We start from the raw sequence: 21,231 nt of genomic DNA, 5'->3' as shown, positions 1-21,231 counted from the left end.
TCCCCCTCTATGCAACACTGGTCAGGCCACAGTTGGAGTACTGCATCCAGTTCTGGGCACCGCACTTCAGGAGGGATGTGGCTAGCATTGAGAAGATCCAGAGGAGGGCCACTCGCATGATCAGGGGGAGCACGGCAGACCCTATGAGGGGAGGCTACAGGACCTGAACCTGTTCAGCCTCCACAAGAGAAGGCTGAGGGGGGGATCTGGTGACCATCTATAAACTTACCAAGGGGGACCAGCGGGGAATGGGAGAGACCCTGTTCCCCCGAGCACTGCCAGGATTAACTAGGAATAACAGCCATAAATTGACTGAGTAGGTTCAGGCTGGACATCAGGAGGCACTATTTCACAGTCAGGGGAACCAGGATCTGGAACCAACTTCCAAGAGAAGTGGTGCTGGCTCCTACCCTGGGGGTCTTCAAAAGGAGGCTAGACACATTGCCGGGGTCGTTTGACCCCAGCATTCTTTCCTGCCATGACAGGGGGTCAGACTTGACGATCTGCTCAGGTCCCTTCCGACCCTACCAACTATGAAACTATAAATGTCCAGTAGGAGCAGGATTATATTCCCAGCCTTCGAATTCAGAGGCATCTGCACACCAATACACTAATGCCAGGCTTTGTGTTGGCTTTGAGGCCTCCGGTGTCAAGGGTCCAGCTTCAGAGTGCAGTAGGATGTGAAAGGGCCCACACACGAGTGTAAAGATGGAAGGGGTGCACTACAGTCTACTCTCACTTACACCACAGTGGATTTATACCAGGAATTAATTTGGCTCATTGGAATATCTCTAGCTGTACACCACTGTAAATGAACTCAGGGTCTGGCTTAGCCAGCATAGTTTGAGGCACACACCCAGACATTAGTATCTGGTTTCAAACAGCTTTGAGCCTGTGTTCTTGTCCAGAGTGGAAATATTCATCTGGGCATTTTTAAAGTAACAGGTAAATGCCTGAATACAGGATATCCAGTAAAAAATAATTGAAGGTTTTGGCCCTCTTAATTTATGACCAAATAATCCAGTGTTTCCTATCACTGCAGTCATTAGCGATACCTTCTTTCAGTGTGAGCCTGGGAGAGGAGAGGTGCGGCTGGAAATAAATAGCAAGGCAGTATTTTTGGTAGGAAATAAGGAACCATTGTCCTCAGCACTTTATAACCAGAAACATAATAGCTGTTATAGCAAACACCGACTAATTAGAGGGGAAAAGCAGCCTCAAAATTGCACTCATTGCAGTGAGTGTTGGGTGCCAGCTTTTCTCACCCTGAGGTAAATGTGTTTTATGAGATGGGATGTTGTTCTGTCTGCAGAACTTTAACTGTTGAGCCTCCAGACCACAAATAGTAGCACACAGGGCATTTTGTTCACTCACACACAGAGGAACCAGCTCCAGGGAATCTTTCTTTGGAAGAGAGGCCATTTCACAGCGATAAGGTATCGTAATTTGCACCACATTACTTGGGATGCTACTTAGCTTGTTATGCTGTCTTCCCAGCTTAAACTAAGGATAACCAGGGACACCTAGTTGTTAGGGATTAATGGGCCAATGCTCCACCAGTGATGCCACAACTATGTAGTGAGGCCAATGTACTGAGTAAGGATTACTAGTAAGGATGGGGCTGCTTCAAGTTCCTGGAGGCTGCAGTACATCTGGCTACCACAGGGGACTTCTGGGGCTGAAGGTAAAGTAGAAGAGAGATGTAATTAACTAGCCACATTAGTCTGAAGTCAAGTAGAGGGCAAGGTGGATTTGTGCCTTATAAACTAACTATAAATTAGTTTATAAGGTGCAAATCTACCTTGCCTTCTACTGGCAGTAGAAGGCACAGAGCTGGGAGCATCATCTGTCATAGGGCTAGCAGCAGAGGCAGAATATTGGGGTGAGGTACACAGGTTCCTGCACTACACAGCAGAGAGAGGAGACAGACAGAGAGAGTATAGGGCTCTGACACCTTCTCCCCTACAGTCATGCTCTTCCTCCCTGTCTTTGATCCTGTTGCTTTAGCCCTAGCTAGTGTAAGGGAGGGTATGTGATCCTGGCAGCAGAAGTGGGTTCTGAGCCTGGAGGGTTGTGTACAAGTATCAGGGGCACACCAAGCAGTTCTGTAACCTGGATAGCAACAGTGCATGGAGCAGTGCTGGCTGCCATGCTGACCACAGTGGTGCAGTCAGCTATTTTTGCTCCCCTTTCATCAAAGGCAGCACCCAGGCAGCACCTGGTCACCCCCCATCAGTTATGCTACTGATGCCTACATCCAAACAACCAAGTGCTGGGTAGCAAAATCCAGGACAGTCCACAGACCCAAGGCCCACTCTAGACCTTTGGAACTGGAAGGAGCAGAGCCACCTTGGTTTGGTACTACAGACCAGCTACTTAGTTTAGTTGAGAGGCAGGGCTAATTAGTACATGCACAGTAGAACAGCATCTCAGCAGAATGTTGTCTGGTGCTGTGAAAACTTTCAGTGGGTTTGCTACCCCCAACATTACATGCTTTTGTGACACATGTGGCATTTCCATGGCTCACCCATTGAGAACTGCTGTTATAGTGAACTGCAGTTAGAAGCTTTGTCTGTGGCTTTTTAAAATGCAAGACTGATTTTTCAAAACTGGGACAGGACTTGCACTTGAGGAACTCTGGGGAGGCTGGGACACAGCCCAAAAATTCAGGACTGTCCTAGAATACTTGGACTCTTGATCACTGTATATGTTTTAAGACTGAGGGTGTTGGCTGGGGAAGAATTCAGGGCTGAGGGAGGCTGGATGCAAAGAGGAAAGGTTCTTAACCTGGAAAGAAGAGTGTGGGAGGGAGCTAGTTCTGATTTAGTGCAGGGCTAGAGAGAGCTGATGAGGAGGTTTAGGAAGGTTTGGAGCTGACAGAGGAGTGGGCTAGGCTGGTAAATCTGAGAGCAGAGAAATGGAGTCAGGCAGGACAAAAATGTGGATAAATTAGTGAGGGACCTATGTGGGGTGGGGGAAAAGTAGGGGGTGATGAAAGAATACACACTATTTTTTTCTGCTCTGCCCTTTACTGTAAAATGTCCCTGTTTTTCTTTCTGAAAGAGGAGAAGAGAGGACATCTCTTTTCCTCCCCATTGCCCTACAAAGCTCTCTATCCCTCACCAAAATGCTTCTCCAAAACACCCCTGGATATACCATCCTAGTTCTTGTGCTTTAAAAACACTTCCCAGCCTCCAGGGAAGATGGCCACGTAGTCACTGGAGCCACATAGGATAAACTGAACATCAGCTGCCACTTCTGTAAGATCCCCTGAAGAACGTGTCTTAGTTTGCCACCCCCTGAAATTCAAATGGAAGCACACAGACCAAGTCCTATTTGGTTTAAAAAACAGCATTGGCCAAAACAGCCTAGATTAGACTTTACCCCATGATTACAGTCTGGGATGTGACTACAATGATGACAAGTTATGGTGACAGTGTTGTAGCAGCTCGTGTATCAGCTGGCATGGGAGCCTGCTGCATCTGATTATTTGCAGTAGGTAAGTTAACACTTACAGGAACCCAACAGTATAAGATTGCCAGTTCTGTCCTCTTCTTCTCCCAAACCATAACATTCTTGATCTCGCCACACCTACCTTTCCCTTCCACCAAGAGAATGCATGCCAGCTCCCCAGATGACTGACTTCAGCCACTGCAAAGCGGAGATAAGGAGGCCATGCATCTGAGCAATCTGTGTTTAACAAGAGAAAAATGATAGAATGAGAACATGTGGTAAAAGAAAGAGAACTCTAAAAAGTATCCAGCATGCATGACCTTTTGTTTAGGAGGAAGAAATTTGTAAGTATATCATTTACTGGCCTGTAAATTCCAAGATGCTGGGAAAAGGGAGATCTAGACCTTATCAGAGAGTAAAAGCAACATGGCTGCCTCTTCCCTGTAGCAAGAGGAAGGCCCAGAGTGGCATTTTTGTGACTCTGAATCTCTTATTTCTTGGCAAGCTCCTACCATCAATATTGAGTCTATCCCATCCACTGTCCCCTTCCCACCTCATCTCTTCTCTTCCCAGCAGGTAGGACAACCTCAAGGTTAGACTCCAGCCTATTCAAAGATTCTGTTCAACATTTTGCTGCTCTTTTTGGGGACAAATGCTTCATTCTTTACTTACAACCCCAAGCAGGGGACAGGTTAAGTTAAAAAGACACTGTGATTTTTCCAGAAGCATTAATGTAAGCCTAGATGGGACTTACAAAAAAGGGAGATGAAAAAGATAAGTCCAGCTCCCTGCCAAAGCAGGACATGCTTCAGACAAGATACCTGATCTAACCTGCCTCCTTGGTGTTAAAACCTTGAATGACCTAACACCTGTGTTCTTTACCTGCCCCTGCAAATGCCTAGGAAGCCATCTATTCTCAGCTGTTATTCACATGGGAGCCAGCCAGTTTCCCTGAGGCTTAATGCTCACGGCTTGGGAATTTGTGGTGCCCCACAACAGGAAATATAGACTAAATATCTGAAACATTTCCTAATGTTGACATCTTTTAAGCCGTCTCCCCAGAGACACAGTGGAAACTTCCTTCCTTGAATCACTGCAGCAGGACTGGACAGAGCACTGGGGAATATAGCGTTGGGAACATTCCTGCATTGGTCCCTAGGGAAACATGTGTGTAAATGAATTAAATAATTGCAATCCTTTCTAGCTCTAACTGCTAGATGTAGTAGACCAAAATGTAACACTAATTGATAAAATATGGTCTCCCCTACTGTCAGCTCTAAAAGGTTTCTTGCCAAACACCATCCAGAGCTGGTAATGTCTGTCCTGGAGTCTGGAGGGCGCCGCTCTAAAGATGGAGAGGTAGAAAGATGGCTGCACAGGGCAGGCAGGACCTGCCATTTTGAGTCTCAGATATACTGTACACTTTGCCTACCATTGTAAATTGGCTCAGAGTTCACCTGGATGCATGTTAGCTGTATCCCCTCTACCTCTTCCACTTTCAAATAGCAACTGGCCTCCACTGGGACAGACCATGAAGGGTCTCAGCAACCTTCAAGAGATCTCTGCAGCTGGATCCTTATAACACTGTTTCCAGATGTGGAAGCTTTTCACTTTACTCCTGTGAGCGATGTGCTACTTTGCTTCTAGGAGGATTCCCAGGATCTTGGAGATGTTTTTATGAGTTGAGTTGTTCCTATTGAAGCTCAGGTTGGACACCTGCCAGGAGCTAGAGAATTGTGGCTATTTTGCATAACACTTTACAGTCAGGGCTAGATGAAGGCACAGCTGATAATATTTGCTCATGCTCATGTCTTCATTGAGAGATGGCTTGTTTACATTTACCAGCTGTAAGGCCTGTGGCCCATCTGCTTTGTTCCCATCCAGCAGTTACAGGGTACGGGCAGCTGCGGGAAGCACACTTGGGCTCCACAGGCCACTTGGCTGCATTTCTGACCACCCTGATTCAGGGACTGTCACGAGGACAAAGGATTAGCCCCTGTCCCTCTCTCTCCCCTCCTCTCCTTAATCATTAAACAAAAGGGAAACACCCATTGTTAATAACTAAACTCCTAGAATATGGGGCCCTTAGAAGTCTTCTGAAGAGAGCTAAGATGAAAAAGAAAGCCCAGTAGTTAGAGAGGTCCTGACTGTAGACAGGTTGCTTCTGGGCACTGACTTCCCACACAGCATATAGTAGCAGAACAGACCAAGCTCATGCCATCCAGTTCTGGAGTTTTATCATAAGACAGCCCTCTCCATGCCAATGACAATGTTCAGCTGGTTAAAACCGACTGTTTCTCTGTCAACCCAAACAGGAAACTGCAGGTCATATGACAGCCAAAGTACAGCAAGCAAGACTAGGAATTTTCCAGGTAGCCCTACAGGGCCAGTGCAGAGCAATGGACAGCGGGGTGGATGGACATGGGCAAAGGGTTGTCCATACACTATGAGCTAATGTTTTCTCCCCTTTTTACTTCAATTGATGCTTCCGTCCAAATCCTTGGGAAGAAGCACTTGGCAGGTTGGGTTAGGCTCATCTCAGATGCTAGCACACAGAGTTCTTGAGCACCCTAAGGGGTACAATTATTTAGATAGCTTCTTGCCAGGGGTCAAAACTATAGGTGTAAAAGAGGTGTGGAGGCAGAGATGCTTGTGCTCCTCTTTGAACAGTGCCCCCCACACCACATGCTAGAAAAGACAACCCAGAGTCGTCCTTCTCCTCCATATACAAAGAACAATTGTGGGTGATAGGACTGACCATATTGGACAAGTCCTAAGATACCAAACAGGTCCAGTATCCTGTCTATACACTGATGCTTCCAAAGAAGGTTTATGAATGCTGCAGCAGGCAGAGGTGGGGTAATCTACTGTCATCCTGATCTTGCCTACTTAAAGATTGGCTGTAATATCTGGGTTAAATAGTGTCTCCAAAAATATCTGTCATCCTTAATTAAGACAGCACTGAGTATTCTTTTTAATTATTTACATGTCTAATATTTTTTTGAATTCTACTGAATTTTTAGTCTCAATGACTTCCTGTGCACCTTACTTCAGCAGCAAAGGTGAAGGTAATACTACAACTGTTAAGTTCCTGCCATCTCCAGAGTCACTGCATGGGTGTTACCTATGTAATATTGAAGATTACATCAATATGACTGATGGGATTCTAGTTAGTGGGGAAGTGGGATGCTAGTGAGCAGATGAAAGTTCAGTGAAGTCTTTAATGTGAGCACACATGAGAAGCCAACAATTATTTATAAGAGATGGAAAAGCCCCAATTCTCCCTCTGCATTGAAATAGGCTAAATGGACCTGGAACTTCATCAATCTGCACAGCTGTATTTAGAGAAGACATGCACATAGAGTGCTCTTTTGCAAATTATTTTAACAGCAAAAGCAACAACAACAGACTGTACATTATAAAATCTAGGCAGAAAATGCTGACTTTACCACTCAACTCTAATTTTCCTTATTTGGTTTCCTTCTAGTTTTCTTTTTTTCTCTCTCTCCTTTTAAGCAGGTACAGAAAAAAAAAAATGAAATGTTCTCTCTCTTATAATTTGCTTTTTTAAAAGAAGAAACACCTTTTGCTGCATTTTGTCATGGATCCAATTTTGCATTAACCTACTGCAATAAAATAAGTATACAAAATTGATGAAGGGTCATCAGGACTTGGGTTGGTTATAAAGCTGACTAGCACAGAAGGACACACTCAGTTTGGAGTGACGTAGTTAACTGGGTTCTTAAAAAGTATCTGCTGGGCAAATTGAAAACAGTCTGAGGATGTTCTTCAAGAAGCTTGTACTTGAGGTGCACCCTAAGCAGGAAGCAATTATAGTGGTTATGCACAGAGATGAATGTCAGGAGATTTTGATTCTTCTGCCAGCTCTGCCATAGACTGTTTGTGTAGTCACAGGTTCTATATGAAGTGGAGGTTCCTTGTCACTAGGGATTTCCCAACTAGTTGGTTAAGCTGGTTTGAAGCCCTGAGCAATACCAAGCAGCCTAGTAGGGGCCAGAGTCTGGGCCCTACCATTTATTTATATCATTTAAGAATAATTGATCAAGCCTCCAGGTTGCTGCAGGCTGTGCACAGAGTTGGCACTTGCACCTATATGTTCTATCACTTTGACCCTCTTCCTCCCTCCCCCATTCCTTCTTTTTATTTATTAACTCTTGTCCTTGCCTCTAGCATGCAAACTTTTTGGAGCATGGGCCAAGCCCTAAAATATGTTCAGACAGCTTCCAGCACAATGAGTCTCTGAGTTACTTGAGGCCTCTGGGAATTACTATACTGTAAGTATAATAACTAATAAGCAGGGATCCTGGATTTCCATTTCCCACAGAAAAACAGAGGGTTAGCAGAGAAACCCGCAGATTCCCTGCTTTTGCAAACAGCTCTGCAGGGTGGTTGAGCTCCAGCCTGCAAGAGCTGTTTGCAAACAGGGTGGGAAACCCCCAGCTGTGCCCGGAGGGGGAAGGAGAGGGTGAAGGGCGGGGCCTGAGGCTCTTAGTCAGCCACAGCTCTGCTTAGCTCAGCTTTACTTTTTGCTCCTGGAGCCTGAGGTAAGTGGAGCTTGCAGGGGGCTGGGGGTCTCTCTGGCAGGGCTGGTGGGGTGCGGGTCATGGCTGGGGGCACCAGCAGGACTGGTGGGAGCCAGGAGCTGGCCCTGCCCCCACCGAAACAGACAGAGCAATGGGGAAGCCAACTCCATGCTGCTTCTGCTGCAGCTGCCTGCTGTTGGGGGCAGGGAGCTGCAGCCTTGGGTCCCTGGCCCTATAGCCCTGGCAGCTGGGGGCCCCCTCCAGCACGGCCAGGGGGCAGGGGCTGTGGGTGGGGGCAAGATGCATGAGTAGAGCAGAGGGCTGTTGTGGGAGCAGTGAGGGGCACCAGCAGGGCTTGGATGGCTTTGGGGGCAAGTGAGGGGCATCAGAAGGGCTGCGGAAGGCATTGGGGGTGAGTGAGGGTACCATCAGGGATGGGGGGGCTTTAGGGGGCTTTTAATTTTAATAACAGCTTTGGGGGTTTTTATCAGAGAATTTGTGATTTTTTTGTCAGAGAATTTGTGATTTTATCAGAGAAAACCAGGATCCCCGCTAATAAGTATAATAATCAATGGCTCAATGTCTAGCCGGCAGCCAGTATTAAGTGGGGTACCCCAGGGGTTGGTCTTGGAGCCAGTTTTGTTTAATATCTTCATTAATGATCTGGAAGATGCAGTGGAGTGTACCCTCAGCAAGTCTGCAGATGTCACCAAGCTGTGGGGTATAGTAGATACACTCGAGGGTAGGGCTGGGATTCAGAGTGACCGAGATAAATTGGAGGACTGGACCAAAAGAAATCTCATGAGGTTCAACAAGACAAGTGCAAAGTCCTGCACTTAGAACAGAAAAATCCCATGCACCAATACAGGCTGGGGGCTGACTGGCTTAACAGCAGTTCTGCAGAAAAGGACCTGGGGGTTACAGTGGACAATAAGCTGAATACGAGCCAGCAGTGTGCTCTTTTTGCCAGAAGGCTAATGGCACTCTCATTACACTGGTGAGACCACATCTAGAGTACTGTGTCCAGTTTTGGGCCCCTCACTATAGAAAGGATGTGGACAAATTGGAGAGAATCCAGCAGAGAGCAATAAAAATGGTTTGGGGGCTGGGCCATGTGCTTATGAGGAGAGCCTGAGGGAACTGGGTTTATTTAGTTTGGAGAAGAGAAGACTGAGGGGGGATTTGATAGCAGCCTTTAACTACCTTAAGGGTTGTTTCAAAGAGCTAGACTATTCTCAGTGGTGGCAGATGACCAGAGATCTAGGTTTTCCATTTCCCACGCAAAAAAGTAAATAAAATGTGGCTTTTCCCTTTTAACTGAGAAAAACACATTCTCATTTTAACAGAGAAACACATGGATTTTCCACTTTTGTAAAGAGCTCTTTGCAGGCTGGCACAGTTCCAGCCTGCAAGAGGTTGGGGGGAGTGGAAGAAGGGTGGTCAGTCAGGAGGTGCCATGTGTACGTGCACATGGCCGCCAGGCAGCCTGGAGAGCAGCTCCCACAGGTAAGTTGGGGAGGGGGGGATTGAAGCCCCCATAGGGAGGGAAGGGGGGAGGGAATGATTAGGCAGGGTTGGGGCTGGGACAGCTACTGCTGCCCAGCTGGGATGGTGCATGGGGCTCGGGGCCTGGGTCTGGAATGCGCAGCTGCAGGGCCCCAGTGGGGAGTGGGATGGAGCTGCAGGTGGCTCACCTGGGGGACAGGGGGCTGGGTCCCCACTCCTGTGCACAATGCCAGGGGGGACAGGCAGGGCACATGCCCCCCAGAGCTCTGCACGGAGTGGGGGGTAGGAACGGGGGCAGGGGCACGCTACCCACTGTGGGTTCAGGCTCCCCACCCTGCTGCCTTCCCATAGGGCTGCCACAGCCCAGTGGGCAGGACCTGGCATGGCAGGGCAGAGTCGGGCAGGGTGGTGAAGCTCCTTGCCAGGCTTCATGCTCTGCTCTACTGCAGCAGCCGCTGCCTCCCATGGGTGGCAGCTGGGTCTTGGGTGCTGTGGACCTGGGACCCTGACTCCATAGCCCTGGCAGCTGGGGGTCCCCTCTGGCAGGTTTGGGGGGGAAGGGTGCTGTGGGTGGGGTGCAGGGGGTACCAGCAGGGCTGTAGGGATATGGGTGGGGAGTAAGGGGCCTGGACTTGCATCCTGGTGAGTGAAGGGGGCAGGGGGAGCTCTGATTTTTCATGATAAAAAAATCCAAGCTCAAATGACAAAATGTATAGGTATTTATAACTTATTTTATTATAGTGATTAAGACACTGGTAGGCTTCCAAATTGCTTTAAAATTGTAAATATATCAATAAAACATTGTGTTCAACTGATACCTATATATGTAGTGATGTTTCATTTCTATCAAGGGTTTTGGGGGTTTTATCAGAGAATTTGTGGGGATGGTGGGGTTTATCAGAGAATTTGCAATTTTTAAACAGAGAAAACCTGGATTCCTGCAGATGACAGAACAAGAAGCAATGGTCTCAAGTTGCAGCAAGGGTGGATATTAGGAAAAACTCTCTCGCTAGAAGGGTGGTGAAGCACTGAAACAAGTTAACTCGAGAGGTGGTGGAATCTCCATTCTTGGAGGCTTTTAAGGCCCGTCTTAACAAAGCTTTGGCTGGGAAGATCTCATTGGGGATGGTCCTGCTTTGAGCAGGGGGTTGGACTAGATAACTTCTTAAGGCCCCTTCCAAACCTAGCTTTCTGTGGTTCTATGATTCTAAACCAGGTTTATTATCAATATATACAATATTATCTAAGACCCAGGGGATGAGGTAGATGTTAAACTAATAAAAAGTGCTCATGTCGTAAAACTAGGAGGGTGCAGTTAATGCCATGGAATAAATCTAAAAAGGCCTGGAGAGGTCAGAAAATGGGCAAAATTTAATGGGATAAGATTAAATGAATGCAGATAGTATAACAGGAGACATCTCAGCAAGTAGAAATGAATAGCTGGAGAAAGCTGGCTAGTGGGCAGCAATGTGGACAAAGGTTTAGGAAGAGTGTTGAGAAAAAATTATATACAAGAGGGGCATGGGACAGTGCTGCCTTAAAGAGGAAGCCCTAGGTAAGGTGATAATCCCCTGTTATTCTGTGCTAGTAAGACCATAGGTAGTTTCCTGTAATCATTTCTGGGCCCCACAAAGGCCCAGGAATAACTGAAGAGACTAACCAAAGGCTTACGATGGTCTGCACAACTCTTGGCTTTACCACTTGCAAGTAATTCTGAAAACAATAAAACTTGTGTATCAAGACACCCATCACTGTCACTACTCTGAAGCTGTCCTCAGTGATAGAAACCACACAGCTAACAAATATTATATAGACAAGTAAGGGGAAAGACAGAGGGTCTTGATCATGAAAGAGTGTGTCAGAGAGCTTTTGATGAGTTTGAATTAAATTAAGTCACCAAGTGCCCCGCCCCCAACTAAAACTGATTACCCATCACAGCCAAAAAATATGGTAGGAGATGAAATCCATGTGGCAAGAGGTTTCCGATTCATTTTTCTTATTGAACACTTGGATAGGTTGATGTAATGTACGGCAAAAATACCTGCATACCAGACAAATGGTTGTATACAGGATACCGATGTGCCAAATGCACAATGGGTCCTCGTGCATTTCAGCTTCTTACTCAGAATTCACATTACCACATACGCTCATGTTTATTTTTAGATGGAGCTATATAACATAGTATGTATTTCTGTAAAATGTGCTGCATTCAAGCCAAATTCTTAAAGGTGTTGAGTGCAGTGCTACAAATATTTACAAGATTTGGGTTCTTCTTCAGACTCTGACTCCTGAAGTCATTTGACCTGGGAGAGCTAAGCAGTATATTTATTGATCTGGAGGGACTGACTGCCGATTTTGAATGGGTTCAGTAATAGAGAATGATATGCAACTACACAGGGAAAACCTGTAAATGAATAAATGACAAAAATAAAACAATTACCAGTAGTTCAATTGACTCTGATAACAGGAAGCAGATCAATATGCAAAAGTCACTCAGTACTTTACAGAATAAATGTAAATGTTATGTGTTTCCCATGTAGTGTAGGGTCAAGTTCTTTGGAAGTGACTTATTCCTCTGAGCCCCTTTTGATTTCCAGAAAGCACTGAACACCCACCACCCTTGGAGGCCACCAAAGGTGTGTCAAGTTAAATGTCTAGGTAAAATTATCACACATTTAAAAGAGACTTCACAAGATCTATTACATGTGCACACATCCACAGAACTCAGAAATCATGAGTCTGCTTCCTCCACAAAAAAGCCATCATGATTTTTTAAAAAATCGTGGGGTCTCTGTATTTGTTTTGGAGCCCTTCATATTCATTCTGGTCATATTTACAGTATTTTCTCTTCAGGTATGACAAGTTAAAAAAAAAATCAACCTGTAATAATATCAAATGACTTCAGGAGTCAGTGTTTGAAGAAGAACCCAAATCTTGTAAATATTTATAGCACTGCACTCGACACCTTTAAGGATTTGACTTGTATACACCACATTTTACAGAAATACATTACTATGTTATATAGTTCCATCTAAAAACATACATGAGTGTAGGTAGTAATGCAATTGTTTTTATTTAATTGCCATGAATTTGGAATGAGAGCATTGCTCATGGCTATTAACTTAATCCTCCCCAACCAGTGGCATTTAACACTCTAGAGTACATCCCAACACCATTATATTTGTTGGATAAGATCCTTAACTGCTGGATATAGATATAGCTTTATTGGAGACAGTAGAACTGTATTTGCACCCATATACTCCAGCTAAGGATCTGGGTCCTTGGTTTCTTATTTTGTTAGTTTTTAATTACCTCTCTTTTTCCCTTCAGCCCCACTTTGGCTTTTTCCCTGACAGAAACACATTAATTCATAGTGGAAGCATTGTTATGGGCCTCAGCAGTGCTTACACACATCCAGAATTGTAGCAGTAAAACCAGGTCTGGGTTTTTGTTTTGTTTTTGCTGATTAATATGTTACTGAATTTTCACACACATTCAAGACTGTAGCCAAATGATCAATTATGCCGAAGTGCATGACAGCAGACTGTTAAGGCATTTTGCAGTTACAGAACCATAAGCTATTAATCATGTCCGAACCTGCCTAGCTATTGCCTTAAAAGCTGTACACATAATGATGACTATAAGAAATGTTTCAGTATCAAATAAGGTAGCCTAGCAACAAAGCAAAAGCTAAACAAAACAAAACAAAAAAGGAGGGTGGGGGGAACTTGCTGTCACAGTCTTCAAATCCTGTCATTCCTGAGTTGTGTGAAAATACAAAGAGAAGAAGCCAAGGTCAGAGTTACCTCAGAGGACCTCACCTTTGCTACAGTGATTCACAACTGATTTCCAAATGAGGTACTTTTCCATATTGTTACCTCACACAAAGCAAGCCTTTGACTGTGCATTACAAATGCCGTCTTAACCTATGACGCTGTATGGATGCTTGAGTTACTTTTCTATTTCATGAAAATAAGGATTTATACTGACATTTGTACTCAGAAATCAGCTCTTTCTCCACTGATCAAGGAAATAAGGACCCCAAAAGGCAAATCCCCTCCTTGAAACTACATCCCTAATTTGGGTTGCTTCTAGGCACATAAACTAACTTTGTGTTATGCTGTTGCCTACCACACCATGGGCACCATGCTTACATTCTATAATAAGGTGGGGATGTAGCAGGCTCTTTGGCCAGACTCCCTTTTCCACACCTGCACATTGAATTTTTAGGGTGTGCAGGTGTGTGACTGTCCTCACAAGCCAGGTAGTGGTTTGTCCTCAACTTGCCCTCCCCCATAAAAAATAGTGGATGAAAGAAATAGATGCTGGGTTTCTAAAAAGTTATTACAATTAAGTTCATTCCATCAGTTTGTTCTGATGGCTGTAGTTCTCTGGCTTTTAGAGTATCTTCACATGTTCCAAGTACTACTGGTTACATTTTTCTAAGAAATCTGGACTGCTGCTCATATTTCAGAGTGACTTGGGAGTGATGTTCATGTCTTGAACTAGACTTAAGAACTATTGTATTTTGGATTAATAATGGGATACATTTGCCAGTCCAATAAAAGAAGACCCTTCAGAAGGAATTGGAGCTAATAAATACATTTTCACTCAGGCAGTAAGTTTTTAACTGCATGTATTTTCATAGTTTGTAGTCTCCCCCTGACCTACTTTCCTAGAATTCTATGATTTTAGAAAATTGTGTCAGGATATGCACTGGTAGAATAGGTTTGTGGGCCAGAACTTAGCAGATATAAATTGTCTTAGCTCTATTGATTTAAAATGGAGTTAAAATGTTCCTTCAGTTATGAAGGAATATTATACCAGCTGGTTATATCTTTGGAAGTTAAATAAAATGGTAACAGCAGGTAAGATTTATGGAAACTGTTTTGTAGTTATCAATAAGATTCATTATTGTACTTGTTTGGAAATGTGAATTGATTAGGTTAATGTTCAGGAGGATAATCTCCTATATAATTTAAATGATGCTGTTTTTTTTGCTTATGTATGTTAATGACTAAAATTTAGGTATTGTTGGGGAAAAATAAATCAAATTCTCTCAACATTATATTAATTTCTCATGCACACACTCCAGGAAATTTTCAATGGCATTTTAGGCTAATACTTAAATGTCTAAATTTTGACTTTTAAATCCATGTTTATGGCACCCATTTAATTCTGCCTGGTGCTCAACACTTCTTAGGCAGGTGCCTAAATACAGATATAAGAGCCTAACATCAAGTAAAATATTACATGAAAACATTATACAATCATTAAAAAATACATCCTTATGCTTTTTTACATTGCCTTGTGTTAGTACATCTTAAAGTGGTTTAACAGTGATGACAGTATTATTTCCATTTTAGAGACAACATTGAGACACAGAAAAGCAAAGTGACTTACCTAAGATCACAAAAAAGATCTGTTGGCAGAGATGGAAACAGAATTTAAGCCTCCTGTGTCCCAGTCTAATAGTCTGTCCAAACTGCTTATTAGAGCTGCATTACACTATTTTTTTAAATCTTGGCCATAGCATTAAGTAGTAATAATTCCAGCAACTGAATTTGGAAAGAGAATCATTATTAATGAGATTAATTATAATGGTGCAATATCATAGAAAGCTATAATAGCTTTCCATCCTCTCTTTTTCTCTTCTTTCTGAGTCATGGAAAGATGATCTTCACAAAAGTGTCACAGATCATAAATATTGATTTCAAGTCAATTCTATATGGTGGGACTGACTTTTGGGTAGATAACTAGACACAAACATGATTTCCAGTTTATCCTACTTCAATTTAAATCCCCACAGTCCCTGAGAACATAAGAATTCAGGTTAGATAGATTAGAGTTAACATTATGGCCCATACAGTCAATGTTTCTGTACAATCCTATCAATGTCTTTGATATTCACTTCATTGTATAACCAAATTGCTAAGTGGTACAGGTTAGAAATGAGAAGAAAGAATATCCTGTCCATATATATTTTCTCAAAGTTCAGGGAGCTTGAACATATAAATTTTGCTAAGAGAAATTTCATTGGATTTACCTGTAAGCGAGGTAATCCAAAAAATAAATTCCTCCTCCAAGTCAAAGCCATCCAGAATGTGAAACAGAAAAGTCCATTCAATAACACTAGATATTTTTTGTCCCATATCAGATCAAGAAAGAAAACAGCAATAGGAATATTCTTTCTTTCTTTTCTTTTTTTTGCTCCAGCAGGACAAGTAATCTATTCCCATCATCTAGTGACCATTGACTTTAATAAAACAAACCTGCTCCGGATGTTTTCAGCAAAACATAAATCACAGACCATTTTTCAGCCAGAATTTTACATTGGCCCTTTTCACAACCGTCGACTACAAAACAATGTTTCTTAAGGGAAACAAATACAGATGACATTATTGTGGCTGGTAAAATCTTGGTGTGTTTGGTATCAACTGAAAGTGTCTAAAAGACGTTTTAATATTGTGTGAGGCCATACATAATGATGGTCAAAGCATAATCTGCCTGAACTAGAATAATCTGACTTGACAGTTTTGTTTTATTTTCATGTTTCATTCAGATGCATGAAGGGCCTGATTCTGCAAAGTGCTGGCACCACAGTCTTGGCTTGGCTTGGACACTCCCAGAGCCCCACAGATTTTCACAGGCTTCCCCAGACCCTGGCTCCCTGTGAAAATAATTCTACACAATTATCTCCCCAGCTAGGATAGGGTAAATAAAGCTGAAGCCAAGGAACACTAATTTAAAGGACACCAGCACAAAGAACCCCCTATTTACATAAGTGGCAGTGGTTCAAATACCCTAAATAATGTTTAGTTTGTTTTACTTATGCTTTAATGATTGAATGAAAATAACCAACACCACAAAAGAGTAATCTATGCAAAAAAGGTGTAAACAGCATATTGAAGCTGCATGATAATCATTCAAAAACCATAAACCAAAGTTAAGCCTACATGAACATCCCTAACCCTGCTCCTATGCATTCTGTCTTTAATCATATGCTCATGTATATTACAATTCCTCAACATTTTTAAGTACCCACATGTGACATCTGGAAAACTTAAATTATGATGTGCTTTACACTCATACACCCTCCTGTCAGAATACTTTATTCTGTCTACATGACAGTATGCATATTTGCACTACAGTACATAATATATATAGGAGGATTAATCTGCTACTTAAAAGATCCTTGCTGAGAAAGTGAAATAATTTTCTAGCCTCTAAGGAGGAACAAAGCTGCATTAATCCCTTTGTTTTAGATGCAAATTTGATTTCTTTTTAAGTATTTGGCTCTCTCTGACAGGATTTGGGCAGTCTCTGCTGGACCCTGCATGTGGTGCCAGAACAAAGCTAATGTTCAACTGCTTGATGAAACAAGATTCTTATTTGCAAGGTGAAGATTTAAATTATCACAGCCATTAGGAGCAACTGGATGAACTTAAAGTTCATAAAACTCATGGCAGTGGGAAATGCCAGGACATGAGGGGATCACAGCAGCACTAGTCACAGTAATCAGTGAGCAGGCTGGTGCTCAGCAGAGATTGGAGGTGGAAGGAGAGGCATGTCTAGGAGCAGCTGGTTTATTGCATTAGCCATTCTGCTTAGATGTTCTCAATAGAAGGGTCATGTACCTTTATGGAAGGTAAGTATGTGAGCAAATTGCATGCTTAGTCTGACTCAGGAATAAAGGAAATCAAAGGGAATTTAATTTCAACACTTAAAAGAACAATTGTGCAAGAGTCCTCCTTACTAGTTTCACATCCCCAGAAAACAAAAGGAGTTTTACGGTTAACTTAAGCAAAGAAAACCTGAAAATATAAAAGGGTTAGAAGCAAAATGTAGTGCTGTATCTAGATAACCTAATTTTATAGTGGACCAGACCAAAACCCCAGCTCCAAGCAGTCCTGAACTTTGAAGTCTGAGCCTTCATTGGTTTCAGGATCTGGTTCATTTTAGAGACAAGCTCTAGCTGTGTGTTCAGATATGAGCTCAGATCAGGGATTTAGTTGGAGCCCACCTCCACTTGTTGAAAGAGATATGGGAAAAGAGAGGCTGGCCCTATAAATCCATCCATATTCCAGCATTCCTTCCAGAACAGGAGCAATACCATTGATTTCAATGAGACCTCTATTATGAGAAAGTTTGCAGAATTGGACATTTAGAATCATAAACCCAAGTTTCAGATTCCTACTGATTTGGCTTTGTGTGGATCTTGGCCATTGAATTTGTATCATGAACATAGATTAGACGTCTGGAATAGACTATCAGCAGCTTTGTAAAAAGCATGTATGAGGGAAGGGTAGGATGGTTGTATAACTTGATGGGAAGAAACCGAGGCTGTCAAACAATTAAAAAATTTGATTATGATTAGTTGTGTGATAAAAAAGATTAGTAGCAATTAATCGCTATTTTAATTGTACAACTAAAAACTCAAAATTATGCAAAATTATGTAGGTACTTTGCATGGTTGGGGTGTGTGTGGGGGGTGTGTGTGGGAATTTGTGAAGGTGTGGGGGGCTGTGTGTTTTGGGGGTGGGGGTGGGTTTGGAGCCCAGGGAGAGGGGGAGTTTCCGCATGCCCTGGCAGGGTACTGTGGGTCAGGAGTGAGAAGCAGCAGCAGGACTGGGGGGCTGTGGCTTGGGAGTGAGGGGCAGACACACACAGACACAGAGCATCCAGCAGGAAAGTCTGTGGAGGGGGAAGGCCAAGGAGAGAGGGAAGGGGGTGCAGATTGAGACCCCCATGGTGAGGGAGGAGTGGGGTAGGGGCTGGGTGAATGGGGCCCCGGGTGGATCATGGCACAGAGCCATGGAAGGCTCATCCAGAGGTGCAGGGTGGGGGGCACGGCTCCCCACAACTGTGTGCACCCCCAAGGGAGGCATGAGGGACGTGCATCCCCTGGATCTGTGCATGGGGTGAGGGCAGGCTCCCCACTGCAGGCTGGGATTCTGAGCCCTGCTGCCTTTGCCCCGGGAGCCATGCAATGCCAAGTTGTGCCTCCTGCCGCTGGGAGGGCAGAGGACACATGGTCAGTGCATAGCCAGAGCCCCGGCCCCCAGCGGGAAGCCCACCTCTGCCCCATGTACAAATCCAGGGTGTACAAATCCAGGGTGTACTCCTCTGGGAGTGCATGCAGTGGTGGGGAGCTGTTCCCCCTGTACCCCTGGATGAGCTTCCCGTGGCTCCATCCCATGATCCGCACTGGTCCCGGGGTCCCATTCACCCTAGCCCCTGCCCCACTCCCTCCCTCACCACGGGGGCCTTGATCTGCCGCCCCATTTCCCTCCACAGATTTACCTGCTGGGCACTGCTCTACATGCCACCAGGCTGTGTTCCTGGCCACGTGCCTGGCCATGTGCATGCTGCAGCTGCTCATGTGAGTCCATGTCTGTGCATGCCCCCACCCTTTCCTGCTGCAGTCACCCAGGGCTCGCCCCTGGGCTGCCCTGTTGTCCTCTGCACAGGTACTGCTGGCCCACTGGGCAACCCAGAGGTGGCTGCGGCAGAGTGGAGTCCGGGTATGGGCTCCAAAACCACATGCATGATTAACACATTAAAAAAATTAACACAAAAACCAATTAACGCATTCATCACACACATTCATGGTGATTAACTGACAGTCCTAGAAGAAACTAATATTTGTGTTTGTAGCGACTAACTTTCACAAGTATAAAATACATCTTGGGCACTAAATGAAGAGTAGATACTTTGGAGAAATAGTATGTAAATGTGTAAAAGGAAAGAATATATAACAATACATACACACCACAAAGTCAAATTTAGGTTGCACAAATAACCTGGATTTTGCCATTCCCTAACTTTCAAGTGTGTGATTCTGTTAACTTAAAATGCTACCTCCAGTTAAGCTTTTAGTACATAATCACATTTGCATGGCTACAAAGACACAGGCATACACAGAGTCATAGATCCATTTCAATACGTTGGACTCCAAGGTGACGTCTTGTAGTTGAGATAAGAACTGAGATCGGAACAAAGTTGAGATTGGAACTGAAGTGGGTTCATGTGAATTCCATGACTCGTGCTTTTTCAAAATGATGCACTGTGATAGCAAATGAAAGGTTTGTTGAAACTAGGAGAGCCTTTTGGAGGGATTTTGAGTTAAGAGTGTGAACTCTTCCTTTCTCTGAATATATAAAGAAATCAACCATCTTTTGATTTCCCATCTTTAGGCGCCATTCTCTCAGCACTACACTAGCAAAAGAACTCCCATTGCAATAAGGGACTGTGGGCATGTCTACATGAGATGCTCTACTTGAGAGATTAGAGCAAATTACTGTGCAGTAAGCATCACTGTCTAGACATGCAGATGCTTACTGCACAGTAATTTGCTCTAATCACGAGTACATTTGCTACCTGTAAGTACAAGTAGCAAGCTCACTCAGGAGTAATTACTGCGCAGTACAGCACATGTAGACAACTGACTGGGAGCAAATGTGCTCCTGTGCAGCAGGAGGTAGGAGATTGCTCTCTGCCTCTGGGTGCTGCCTGCTGTGGCACGCTCTGTTACTGGAGCCTGGACAGGGACAATGTCCCCGTGTCCCTGCAGCAGGGAGAAGCTCCCAGCTGCCACTCCACGATCACAGAGCTGGGAACAATTATCTCCCATCCCCTGCTCTGCAATCATGGAGTGGGGGCTGGGAGCTCCCTGCTGCTGGAGCAAGGGGACATTGCCCCCACCCAGGCTCCAGTGGTGGAGCCCACCACAGCAGCAGGCAGCTCCTGGGGGCAGGAAGCAATCTTTCAGTCCCCAATAGGAGACAGGTGTACCTTGGCCCCTTGCTTCTTGCCAGTCCCTGGGCTAGTACCCAGGGGGAGCCTAGAGCTCCCCCTGGCTGCTGCAGGGGGACAGTGCAGGGCTGGCGGAGTGGGAGGAGACTGCTGCCATGAGCAGCATATCGGCTCCTGTTTCCCTGAACATGTAGATACTTGCCTGGAGTGGATTTACTCTACAGTAAACCCACTCCAGAGCATTTGCACGTGTCAATGTGCCCTGTTTCATGCAAGCTAGCTTCAGGATCTGGCCTTATATATTTTTTCTAGTTAGTGAAATTCAATATTTGTAGTTCTTAAGCTCTGGTAAAAGCTAGTTGCTGTATCCAGAGCTTCAAACCTGTACAGCCATCAATGACAATTTATTGGGGTGTTGGAAAAAATATCATTAAATTAGAACCTACCTATGCAAAATCTTTAACTCCATCTGAAACAGCAGATGTTAGCCAAAACTAACTTTTTAAAGTAAATACTCCTTTTTTCCCAGTCAGGGGTTTTAATGCTGGCTTCAACGCACTTTCTTTGGCTGGTGTAACCTAAAAATGCCATTTTGCATATCAGTCTATGCTAGAATAGATTTCTATCTAGAAAAAGATTGCTTATAAAATGGAGAGACCTGGATAACACTGACTAAGAAAATGTATTGAAGCAGTAGTAGCATCCCTGTGATTCATGTTTAAACATGATTCTGGCTAATGCTGGGACTTCATACAATCCTTTCTCTATGTTCCTGTTCAGCTGCCAACCCTTTGTATAGGAAGGAAACATGTCAGTCCTCCCTGCTGTAATTTGTTCTACATTATGGAGAGGCTTCATTGCATAACAGGACAGAAAAGATATAGGTAGTAGGTATCTATTTTATATAGCACAGCAAAAGTGAAAGGCAATAAAAATTTCTATCACAAAAATAGGTGATATAAGTATTGAAATG

General features: G+C 44.1%; 1 protein-coding gene across 1 annotated transcript in view; it reads right to left on the bottom strand.

Moving 5' to 3' along the window:
• Positions 1-3,351: 3,351 nt before the first annotated feature.
• The window catches only part of ERC1 (ELKS/RAB6-interacting/CAST family member 1), a 490,045-nt gene continuing 472,165 nt past the window's right edge, over positions 3,352-21,231 (bottom strand). The window contains exon 18 of the mRNA XM_059726508.1: positions 3,352-3,690. Within this exon, the coding sequence (XP_059582491.1) occupies positions 3,592-3,690 (99 nt within the window). The 3' untranslated portion in view covers positions 3,352-3,591. The remainder of the gene's footprint in view (positions 3,691-21,231) is intronic.

This window comes from Alligator mississippiensis, chromosome 4, assembly GCF_030867095.1.
Source record: "Alligator mississippiensis isolate rAllMis1 chromosome 4, rAllMis1, whole genome shotgun sequence".
Classification (NCBI taxonomy): Eukaryota; Metazoa; Chordata; order Crocodylia; family Alligatoridae; genus Alligator; species Alligator mississippiensis.
The sequence above is the reverse complement of the archived record's forward strand: the minus strand, read 5'-3'. Positions and strand labels throughout refer to the sequence as shown.